General features: G+C 32.5%; 2 protein-coding genes across 3 annotated transcripts in view; both read right to left on the bottom strand.

Moving 5' to 3' along the window:
- Positions 1–12,843, bottom strand: part of LOC128991704 (monocarboxylate transporter 2-like) — a 512,626-nt gene that overhangs the window by 247,823 nt on the left and 251,960 nt on the right. The gene's annotated exons all lie outside the window — the stretch shown is intronic.
- LOC128991706 (uncharacterized) lies at positions 8,583–10,237 on the bottom strand. Its single transcript, XM_054414828.1, has 2 exons — positions 10,120–10,237; positions 8,583–9,314 (listed from the first exon to the last, which is right to left on the bottom strand). The coding sequence occupies exons 1-2, from the start codon at positions 10,186–10,188 to the stop codon at positions 8,682–8,684; spliced, it is 702 nt and encodes a 233-aa protein (XP_054270803.1). The 5' UTR covers positions 10,189–10,237; the 3' UTR covers positions 8,583–8,681.

Raw genomic sequence — 12,843 nt, 5'->3', positions numbered from 1 at the left:
CAGCGTCGACCGGTGACACGGCCAACGATATTCAACGTCCATATCGCAACTAGTAATTTGTAATAGACTAACTCGTCATAAATTATCACATTATAGGCTAGATGTTATTTTTTGTTATTAAACTCTTTTATTGAACTATGGATGCTGAAGAAGACAAAAAAAAATCCACCTAGTGAACCAGCATTCGAAATTTTTTGTTTGAAGGAATTCCAATATTCAATAGAAATTTTAACAAATTCCGTGTCAAAATCAATTTTTTTTTCATTTAATTTTTGATCAAATAATACGTGATGTGGCATAGAGATGCTATCATAGGTCACAAAAGTTGTCGTTTCTAATGATTGTGCATTCGACAAAAATCAGTAATAATTATTGACCTCGGAGGCCTTTGTGAGTAAACTGACTAGTAACTATGGCTTTAATATCGGCATGTTATGTCTTTTTCACACTGACAACACGGAATGAAGGGTTTATTGAGATGGAAAATTTTTTATTCAACCAGGTAAATTTCGGGCCACATGAGACTTACTTACACATAACCTGAAACCTTTTTATTCTGTTGTAACAGTAGGCTACTACAACATCATTGATTATTTTAACCAAGCTAATACATAACGTCCAGACTCTAGTCAAGACGAATCATGACGGTGTTGAAATTGCCATATAATTCCATTCCATTGAAGCCATTACGGTCAAGTTTAAACTTCTGAGGTTGAACTGGTCGGTGTAAAAGTGCCGTTGAGTGTAATAGCCGTCAATGTCCCGGGTTTACTGGGGTAGGTCCGTTAACTGACTGGTGATTCAGTGACCGCCTAACCTGTGTTTTATGACTGAGGTACACACCGGTAGTTTATTGCTTAGCAGTTACCACTTTAATGACTATGGTAATTGTATCTTCTGTGCACCATGGTTGAGCTTTCTATAGTACGAAGTATGTGCAATGGAAGTACCGTAACAAGTTATCATACTAATATTTTAAAAATGAAAACAAATAGATTCGCACATAAAAAAACAATAACTGATTAACGAATATACCTAAACACCAAGTTAGTTGAGCGCAAAATAATATTATCCAGTACACTGAACGATCTCAATATATTTTGAAAGAGTTGTTCACAAAATATTTTATGTATCACGTTTGATAAAATACTAGTAGTTGTGTAAAATATATTTTATTTGTTTGGATTAGCCGAGTGAAGTATTGTGAAATGAGCATTTGGCAGTTCTGATTGTTTACATTTAAATGTCAACGCAAAGGTAAGCATTGTGAATTTTCTCATGTTTCCATAATATTTAATTTTTAAAAACCTCACCTCAAAACTTTGAACATTCAAGGGGCGTAGCCCGAGAGGAACTCAGGGAAGTGAATAGGCCTATGACATTCCTAGGTATGTGAGCCATCTTTGTGCTTAATTTTGGCTGTATCTGTTTAGTATTTTAGTCGTGATAGCTGCCCAGACAGACAGACACCACCTAAATTTTATAATAGTATAGATGTAACAATATACTAAAAGTATTTCACAATGAGGCGTAGTAAAATTGTAGCTTGTACCCTCTAATATTTTACTATTATGAGTGCACTCAGCATACCCAAGTTGGATTCCATTACAAGACTTACATCGGAGTGAGGGAGAACTGAAGCTGGTCCGTGCAACTATGAAAGTTTATGGTTTTATTCTCTGTCGAGAGCTGACTCTGCTTATGAGTTCATGTCTTGATTATTGTTTTGTTTACTCAAACTTTGGCCAACTAAAGGAGAATGCAGTTTCATACAGATGCATTCTAGGTTTGTAGTTTAAAGTGGTTTTAGAAGTCTCATCACCAATTTATGACTTGACTCTTTTTGTTGTGTAGAATATTAAGTTTGAATTGAAACATGAAATTTATATCATTGTGCGTTATTTTCGATTCGTCTAATACTTCATGACTCATTTTGGTGTGGTGAAAGACACTTTATTAAATGAAATAATTATGACATACCTGTCTGTGTGTATTCCATTTTTTAAAGCGCAAGAAATTCAAAATAATATAAAATTATATACAAAATGTGTCTCCTAAAAACCAGCTACCACTTATTTTAACCTTTAATTTTTTTTAGATTAGTTACAGGTCAAACATACTCAATTAATGAAAGGTAATAAGAGGTTCAGGGAATAAATAATCTAAATTACCAAAAAAATTACCTACCACCTTTTGTAAAAATGTATTATTTAACTCACTATTAAAGTCATCTTGCTCCAAAAACATTTTGGTCTGAAGTTAAAAATATAAAAACCGGGTTATAAGATCCAACCGTCTAAAGAATTGTTTAAATTCCCCTATCTCGGATAGTAACTGTTGCAACGGTGCACCCTGCAATGCTTGTAATGGAATTATCTCCAGTTTCCGTTGTTCCGAAGGTAAATAAAATTATTTGGTCTCTTCGTTCTGTGGTTTATAAAACGTTTTCCATCCTTAACTTAAAACATGATTAGTTCATTTACATCAAATTAATTTGATTTATTCAAGGATTTTGTTAACTGTTTCTATTTCAATATTTTAAATATTGGTTTATATTGAAATTGGGCACTATCTTTTGCACTATATTTAGTATCTTTGTTCCTTTCAACCATATCATATACATACACTAAGAGTTTTTGAAAATTTGATTTAAATCTTTATAGAAATAATTTGGTAAACCGTATAACGAAAACTATAGTTTATATAATCACTTTAGATAAAAAAATTAGCTATGGAGACATCAGGTATACACAGAAAGAGCAAAATTATGTAATTAATGAATTTAGTAATAAGTACCTTTAGATTAATAATATCACATGGAACACTAACTAATAGACATAAAATATAGACAGAATTCTTTACTGTATTCTTAGTGATTCTTAGGTATTAAAACAAACTAGTAAATTTATCTGTTTTGTAACAAGAATCGTAACTAGCCTTATTGTAACAAATGTAATTTAATTAATTAATTGTTCATTTAGAACCATTTAGTGAATGTGAACTTATCTTTTATGAAGTTTACAAAACTCATTCTTTAGTAAAGAATTAGTAATATTCCACGTTTTCATAAAACTATATGTATGTCAAGCTAGGGATTTTAACATTTTTTGATCAGAGTAAAATATGAGTGAATCAATCATAAATCTGCGTTACTCGTTCTAAAGGGAACATTCTACAAATCAGTTTCTAATCAAGTATCTAGTAACAAACATAAACACCATAGTATGAACCTAAAAATATGCAAGACTCTTTACCAACCCATACCTAAAGATACCCTAACTATAACAAAAACTGTACTTTACATAACTACCGCAACAGCTTGGATATGTTCCGATCTGTAAAAATGGCCTGAAGCAGACGGGGCGATAAGATATGAAAGCGAACAACCACTATCACAAGTTTTATATCAGAAGTTGGCAAAACTTTACAAGGGTCATATTCAAGACAAGGTTGATTTAATGAAATATTATGTCTTTCGCTCCATCTACCGCAGCTTCTGGCTATTCACCTTAGAACTTTTTATTTGTTCATTCATGGCATAGACTCTATAGATAAGCTAATTTTCTTTAGAGATATTAAAACTGTATCATTTGTTAAAATAGATGTTAATTTTCAAACTTAAGAAGTTTTTGTAAGATTGTTTACCAAATATGCCCTGATATTTATAAAACTTAATTTTAGAAATGTATATTTCATATTCTTTGGAGGTAAATGATTGAGTAATGTTTTGGAGATAAACTATTAGAGTTCTTTAGAGAGAAAGATATTACAGATATTTTATAATCTTTCAAACCAGAAGTTCTACATTCGAGTGGCGTGTGCCCGTAGCTACGTGTGTGACATAAATGTGACTTTTTGATGCAAAGCGCTTTTAGAAGAATTAAGCAGAAGGTTTTCCTTGGTAATTTTTTGGGCCCAAACTAACATGTATACATATGTTTCATGTAACCCATTTGTATTCAAACTAAATGCACAACTAAATTCACTGTATTACGGACATGCCAAAGTGCGTTGACAACTATTGTTTATAACTCAACCTTTTTTATATTAATGGTGCTGAAGCTAATTTAGAATGAATTTGACACTGAATAACATACGAAGAAGGGATGGACATAAAGAACTTTTCACAGTGATTAACATACAAATTGAGCATTTACTTTAATAATTATGAATAAATCGGTGTTCAATCTATACACTACAACCAGCATAAGCTACTATGTAGCAAACGATTGTTTTTTACGAGTTATCCTGGATCCTATAGTCTGTATGATGGGACCTGTCTATTTTTCACATTACACAAGCCACGAGTCAGTCTTGGGTAGACTGAGGGCTAGTAAAGAAAACAGGTCTGTCTATCAGTGAGACACATTATAACCTAGGAAAAGGAAGCGACTCAAAAGGAATAAAGTAAAGGAAGGTGATATACATGTCTTAGATTCACTAACTTAACCTAAAATTAATGAAATGGTAATTTATGAGAGATTTAAAAAGTGTCAAGTATCATGTAACTATTAAAAATACTTTTAATGGTTGAATAACTTTATGTTGTGATAATTAATTAGCAAAAAGGTCGTATGCAACATGCAACTTAGTTTCTTTTACTAGAATAACTCAAACTATTCTACAATATTTATGATTGAAGAAAAATTGTGAACATTACTTAAAATTTAACTTGTTTCTGTTGGTGATATTTTTCTTAAAACTGTGCATATACAGATAATGCCATTTACAAAGTTTCTATTATTAATTTACTTAAATGTTGATTTGTAAATGTTTATCGTTTGATATGTATTATAAAATTACATTAAAATTCAAGTTGGGTTTCATGGCATTTTTAATAATTCCAACGTGTTAAATGTTAATAAAAACTTCAACGCCAATGTTTTACTCAGCATGAGTTGAGTTTATGTCCTCAACAAAAATCAGGCGTGACTTACGGATTTTCAACCAATTCTTTTAAAAATAATATTACTAAAATACACTTCAATATTCAGTGACAAACTAAAAATATTTCCATTGGGCTATTATAATTTTTTCTGAAATTTAATTTATATTCATATAATTTAAAAATTGTTATTAGTCGAGCCTGTTTTAAACACATTTCCTTATATTTACAGTGAAATAAATGTATACATACCTGGAAGAGTCGTCATCCGTCGGCGCTATGGCCATGTGTAGTGTTCACCCGTCCATGGCACAACACATACTGAGTGTTGAGACACTGCGCTCGTACCCGCACACCCGCGCACCCGCGCAACACACACACACACAGACACTGATAACGTGGACCTGCCTCAATATCTACCGGACTACGCGGTCACGGATAAGGATGACCATATATGACTCCTCTTACAAATAAACTGTTAAAACTGGGAGTTGGAACAATTATAAAATATTTTTTATAAGGCGCAAAATTTAGGTTGGTTACACCTAGAAGTACAATAAACTTTTACCAACCCAAACAAGATTGATGATTTTTACATAGAAAAGTTCACTCTTCAAGTTGATCTCCTCTCCACAAAAAAATAAACTGAAATTATTTTGACATAGCCATTAGTAAACGTTCTTATTCTTAACCCGTACAAAATTGTATTCTGTTGAAGCTATACAAACAGTTAAAAAAAGCTCTCCCACTAAAGTAATTAAACAAAATAAATAATTATTTAAAATACTAATCCAACTAAATAGTAAGTAGAGTAAAATTGTGAACTAAATTAAATAATTAGTAAAAAACTAATTAATTCAACTAAGATTTCAACCCAACATATTAGCTTCACACCTATCCCGCCCAACAAAGGTGTGGGAACGTAGATCAATCATTGTCAGAGGTCATTGTAAGTATAATCTATAACAATGTCAGGGGCTAACTGGTTATGTGGTATCTCTAAATAGAATCGTGTGCCAACTGCGATAAGCATATCACTTGCATTTTGAATACATTAGCTGTAGTTTATTTGTTTTGTCAGAAGAGAAACATTTTATATTAGAATTTAGGTACAAAAGTATTATCGCAGTTTTTAAATGATTGATACGTCGTGGGTTTCATTAAAATATGCGATATAACTATTTAAAGCAATATTATAACTAGAAGCTTAGGGAAAGCCATCATGACTCCTGTAAACCTTGAAAGATCCTTCCCGAATCTGTCAAATCACTTTTGCTTTTAACATTGAAATGTATAATTTTCTGACGCGAAAGAATCGTTGAGTAATAATATAAGTAATTTCTATTTCCTCCATAATGAACCAACTCTTTCCGGAACAATGCTTGTGATATTTAAAGGTAAACAACATTTTAAGCAGTGGTATGTACTGGCCAGTTGAAAGAAAATACCTTCAGATTTAAATTTACATTCTTATATATTGTGTGAAATCGGGTATAATCACCATACTAACTATGGATTACTTTCAGGGTAGTATACAGTATGTCTTCAAACACTCTGGTTCATAACGATATTTTTCTGTTGCATCCTGACAAATTTATTCAACAACATGTTGCTTGATATCTAAAATCTATGATAAGTTTGAGCTACAAGCTTGAAGGTCGTCTTAACTTAACGAGGATTGACATGATTCACATACCAACAAACTCATATCCACACCCCGTCGGTCAATTTTTATATCGTGGGATTTTCTTTTATAGAAACAAATCCATAAAAATAAACCAATGAATTTAAGGAAACTTCGAATAGGTAAATAATATTTCTGTAACCACACAACGGTTTCTCAGTGAAATGTTTTTGATCAGTAACACACAGTAAAAAACCCCATCGAAATGAAGTGCGTTAAGCTAAGCTGGAGGGAGGACACCAAGTCGTAGTCGTTACTCAGTATGAAGTGTTGGACACAATGGTCTCTGTGTTTGACAACACTGCTCACTTACTGTCTCCTACACTGGGGCATCTTAGACCATCCCTTCAACAACCCTTCATACTGTCCTTTATCAACCATCTCTCTTTCTGTAGTATCAAAAGATATATTATCTTCACCAAACTAATTTACAACTGGTATACTAACGCAAAAGGGCTTCCCTTGCATTAAACACGTACACTCCCCAATGGTATCTGATTTATTGTTAAATACCCAAAAAAGTTATTTTTAACGAAATGAACAATGAAATGCTGACTAAACAGCCTACTAAGAAAAACTAATACATAAAATGGCGTTCTACGTTACACGTTTTTTGTAAGAAAACTGCGCTGGTCTTACTATCCAACATCAACTCAAACTACATAACAAAAATACATCAGCTACATAAGAAATACATGTTAATCTAAGTTTAGAATCGCACACGCGTAGAATTGAAACACCAATCAACCTCCCGATTAAAAACACGAGAACTATAATCACTCTCCTACCCAGAGAAATGTTTACCAAACATTTGTCTGTATTCATGTCTCTAGTCATGAAAGTTTATTTTTTAGAGCGTAAACTATTATCATAGTTTAGGAATATGTACAAATCTGTGTGATGAGATAAAGCTTATCATGCAAAGCATTTTGATTTAACTTTATATGTATATCAAACCGAATCAACTTAAACATAGGATCAGGGCATCTGCTTTATTAACTGTCATCCACAAAGACATATATCCTAATTTAAATGAACAATATTTGTTCAAGTAAAAACAGCGTTTTATTTGTGGTCAATCACATTATTATTTATTTTATTACAAAAAAATAATTATTGATGAAGTTAGTGACAAAATTAATCTATAGCCATTCAGAGATCAAACACAAAGTACAAGTGTGCTGTTACGAGGCAAGGTGCCGTTGGTTACGCCCAGGGCGTCACGGGGTTTTGCGCCCATCCATCTTGGCGCCTTGGGCGGATCTCTCGCCACTTCAAAGTGATCACCCACAGATTTGTCCCACACGATTACTCCATTACTTCACCTCACTTGCGTCCGGTTACGTTTAAACGCGTTGTATTTATACTCAACGTTCTTCTTGTAAAATATTACTTGAACACATGCTAGCCGAACAACATTTAACCTGGTAGGATATGGTTGGATGTATAAACATTGCAGACGTTACTAAAATAAAGCCCAATAATGCATAATCAATTACGTAAGTCAATGTGACGAATCTATAAGTCATGATATAGAAAAATATGTAATCTAAAATGCAAAAATATTACAAATACCCTTCATAAAATAAAGAATTGCGAAGGCATTAAAAACATTACAATTAAACTTGCAATACTACAAATATAAAACATTTAAAAGTACTTACTACTTCCAAGACAGTTGATATTAGGGTAAGTGACACATCAGACACGTACCTGTAAAAATAAAAATATACGTTACTGAGCATAAAAATGTTTTATCTAAAATTAGCATGCTTAGATCTTATGATTTTACAACCTCAAAAAACATCTTCCAGGTGATTGGAATAAGCTGAAAAGACACTGACAATATTTCCCTAAACAAGTGTTATATTTTTAATTTAAGTATTAGTTTAAAACAAGTACCTACCACAGATAAAGTTATCAATTTTATAATTATGAATATATGATGTGTATTTTTGGCAGAAGATAAAACACACAAAAAACTTGCCAATTTTGAAACATTGTATTACGCAATACATACACACATGTTTATTTAAGTTATTTGTGCTATGTCAAATTATCCTGGAATACAGTTTAAAATTGGTAAAGTTAAATTACAAAGTATTTTACAAACTAGTCACTACGACAGTCCAAGACAGATTTAATTGACTCTTCCAAATTGTCCACCAATGACTGAAGACTACTCTGAACACATTGTTCCACGCTGTCTTCAGCTCCTTCGGACGCTTGTTCGCTGAGGTCGGTCAGTCTACTTAGTTCCTTTTCAGTCAAAACACTACTCAGTTTATCCAAAGCAAGTTTCTCAGTGTTCTTACAAGCTTCAGATGGAGGAACTCGCAGAGAAGTACAAAGCTGTGCGTTTAATCTAAGTGTACTATCAATGGCTTGAATCTTAGCCAAATCTTCTTTAACGGCCTTCTTCAACGCATCAAAATCATCTTTAGGAATGGTTCTTAAACAAAGTTCTACAATGTCTTCGATATTTTCCTGAGCACCGTTGAATTTGTTTTTATTTTCCTGCGCAAATTTGCAACTCGTTCCAGCCGAACTAACGGCATCATTGTATCGTTTCAGTAGTTTAGTAGCTTCGTTGGAGGTTTTTAATTTAGTACCAAATTTGGATGTGTCTGATTCTGCGTCGGTGTAGAATTTCAATAATGTCTCAGCCGCTTTTTCCGTTTTATCGTTGCTGTAATTGAAGTCGAAAGATCCATTTGCTTCAGGTTCATCTGATCTTTGGAGACTCTGTAAAAAAGAAAGCAGTTGTTATTGTTGTGACGTAAAAATACGAGCGAAAATTCTACGGGTCAAAGCCTTAAAAAAGTGTGAGTTTAACCTACAACTTATATTACACGTTTTAATAATTTATTAATTATTATTAATTATATTTTTTTAGCTGTATGATGACTCTAAATAGTTAAAGAAAATTTTCATAAGGCCTCTAAACCAATTCTTAAAAAAAACTTAGCACATCTCATTTTTAATCTTAGAGATTATTAACAAAAATGGTTTTGGTTCGTAATCAACTCCATATTCGATTGCGGTGTAACCCAGTTTAATAACATCAAATGGTATTGGAATTTGACATTAAATAACCAATTACACAGCGCTGGAAACAATTAATTAACCCATACAGTTGTACATACCAAGGCAAAATAGACATACGACCACCAATATAATTATAATATAAGAAATACAAAAAGTATAATCACTAATCGTATAAGCTATGAAAATTCTAAAGACCGTACGAGAAAAATGTGCCGTATCCAGTGCCCGTTTGGGAAAAATAATTACTCTGTAAATAATATTGTTAAAATGAACGCCATAGTTTATTAGATGACAGTTATCTCTATTAAACTGTAATTACAAAAATAAAAATCATTGTAATTGTATTAATACAAAATGAGTATAATATTTTCAGTTTCTCAAAATAGTTTTCCGTTTAAAGACAACACTTAGTAATATATTCTAATCACACGCAACGTAGCTAATGTATTTCCAGAAATATATATTTTTATAATCTTTTTAACATAAAAAATTAACGACTTACCTTAACATTAATTGTGTTCGATGAAACAACGACTGCCAATGACAGTGGTACTAGCAAATACGTCAACATCTTGTGAACTGAAGCCGTGACACTCGGAGAAACGTGTGACACAGGTGATAAAAACTCCACCATCTGACATATGGCTCGTTACCTCTATTGTCTTGGTGTACTTCACCAATGAAAAGTAAAGATTAGTTTTTATAGCGTTTGTATAGCCTACACATGTTTGCCAAACTACAAACTGTCGTCAACTAATATCAAGGATGGATCGAGGTAAAAAAGTGGTTTGTGTATCGTAAACGTACGTTTTAACGATCAAAAGGCTGTGGTATGTACAAATACTTAGTTATAAAACATGAAATAAAAAACAATTTCGATAACCATTTAGTAAAATTTTTAACATAGCCTACGATCCCAGGAATAATTTGTAATTTGACATAATTTTTGAACTAAAATTAGCTTATGTTTGAGAAGGAATTGAAAAACAATTTCTAAATGTCAGAACTGACGTCACAAGCCAAAGGGATTAAACTTTATCGTTGATTCTAAAAATCTTGTACTTGACAAACACATATGGGAAGAAATATAATCAATACAGTCAGAATACGAGATGCACTAGCCAAACAAGCTGCAAGACAGTTAGGTACGAAGTAGCGGTGAAACATTGCACCAAAGCGGTGCAAGTTGGTAAACTTTAATTGACCCAAACTGCAAGTAAGTAACTTTGGTTGGAAACAAGAAGTTATTTGTTTCTCTACATTGTTTAGGTGAAAAACGGTTAACCTCACATTGTTAACTGTTTGTTGTTAAACTTGTCTCTTCCATTTATGTAGCTTTAAGTAAAATTCTCCTTATTTCTACAAAATTGATTAGTGAAAATAGTATACCCTTGTAAAATGCCATGAAATTACTATTACGTACACTTTACTTTTAACATATTTGTTTTATTTTTAGCAATTTCACCTTTCTGCAGACCTTTGCATAGCGTAAAAATAAATTGTATTGTATAAACAAAATTAATCCTGATTGGCTCAGATAAATGTTCACTTGTACTATTATTTGATATATTTATTAAATGCACTGTCCCCATAATTTTTAATCTATATCTACACTTATTCCTGTGGTATGATGTAATGTTATCGGCTCTGTGGTAAACCCAAAAAGCGTTCACTGTTTTATATGTAAATAAATATCGTATGTACACTAGTATACAATAAAATAATGATAAAATCAATAAAAAATATCACGTTTGAGTTTTGGCAAATATTAACAATTAATTTGCAAAAAACATTAATCAATACTCAAAACTACTTTAGAGGAAAATATGTTTTGAAACCATATAGTTGTTACATATTATATTTATTATAACAACATAATGTGGATTATTATTCAGAAAAACTCAGGTTTTATTAAAATTTTTGTAATATATCAGTGATAAACATATGATACGTGTACATTGAAGATGGCTGGACAGATATCGAATATTAAACAAGTTCGAGATTCGCTGATGCGGTAAAACAAAATTGTTGTTTGCACAAGTTCTGGCGTCAGATTTCTGCACTTCCTGAGATAAAAGAACGACGGCGAATCTTGCTTCCTATTCTCGGATTAGGTTATAAGCTTCCGTCATTGACCCGGTATCCGGCTCAGTGTTTGTCTTTTACAAACCCAATGTTGCTAACAATACCTACGGTAAACTTGCCGTTATCACTTTATTAAACGTCAAACTGTATCTTGATTTTTTTGAATTGGCAACATACTGGAATTCCATCAGGGCTCTGCCCCAGTGGCCTTTAAAGTTGCCATGTTATTCTTAAGGAGAAAATGTTTGTTTACATTTGAACATATGAATACTTTGAAATTGACACTAATATTTGAAACAGCTGGTTATAATAAAATTTTGCACAAAATCAAAACATAACCAAAAAAACGTTCGACATAATGGAGACTATAAGACGTTTAGCAGGACGGCCAATAGGAGGAGGCCGACGATCTTTAACTGGTAGACGCGAACTAAATACAAATAATACAATTGTCGTTGATATTCGAATACAGCAAGCATCCTTCCGTGTTGGGTTTAAGTGTGCTCTCCACCAGACGCCTGAAGATTTCACATTCAATTTAGGACTGTTGGATAATGGCTGCATAAGCTGTTGATTTTGGAAGACAAGGAGGCGAGTAGGACTACATCGGAAACAAAAGAGAGGAGATATTAGATGAGTGAAAAATGCGTTGTGAGCAGAGTGTTTTATGTTGACGTTTTAAAGGTATACGTTAGGATAAATATCTAACATCAGAAAGAGACTGGAACAAGATTGGGAGATGGACCATTATGAAACGCAGTTTGTCACAGGACATGGACAATTTTAAGGCGAATTTGTGTAAATTTTACCTGGTGGAAGACGAAGTACTTATATAGATGTGGAGAAATAAAAACCACTAGTCACGTAATAATAAATTGTTCACTTCAGGAGGCAAATAGGAGAGAACAGGAATAAGTCTTGGATAAGAGAGGTCTAGAGATGAGGAAATAAAACATGATGAGTGACAAGGAAACAATTGAGACGTTTAGAAAAGTCGCTAGGAAAATAGGAAAAACCAGGGAAACATACAGGCTTTTAAATCTAAATACCCCCGCTGCAGCAAACCTGCAGACTAAGCGAATTTCCATTTAACTGATTGGATTTAGGCCTACACTAAAATGTCTACTTAAAAAAAATAACA

The sequence above is a fragment of the Macrosteles quadrilineatus genome, unplaced genomic scaffold (genome assembly GCF_028750875.1).
Source record: "Macrosteles quadrilineatus isolate MER2022 unplaced genomic scaffold, UCM_ALF_1.0 Scaffold_4__1_contigs__length_99947679, whole genome shotgun sequence".
Classification (NCBI taxonomy): Eukaryota; Metazoa; Arthropoda; class Insecta; order Hemiptera; family Cicadellidae; genus Macrosteles; species Macrosteles quadrilineatus.
Note: the sequence above shows the minus strand (reverse complement) of the source record. Positions and strands in the feature narration are given on the sequence as shown.

Coding starts and splice junctions, on each gene's coding strand:
- LOC128991706 (XM_054414828.1), bottom strand. CDS start 10,188: ATGTTGACGTATTTGCTAGTACCACTGTCATTGGCAGTCGTTGTTTCA. Junction 9,315..10,119: donor CGAACACAATTAATGTTAAG/GTAAGTCGTTAA, acceptor TCTTTTTTACAG/AGTCTCCAAAGATCAGATGA.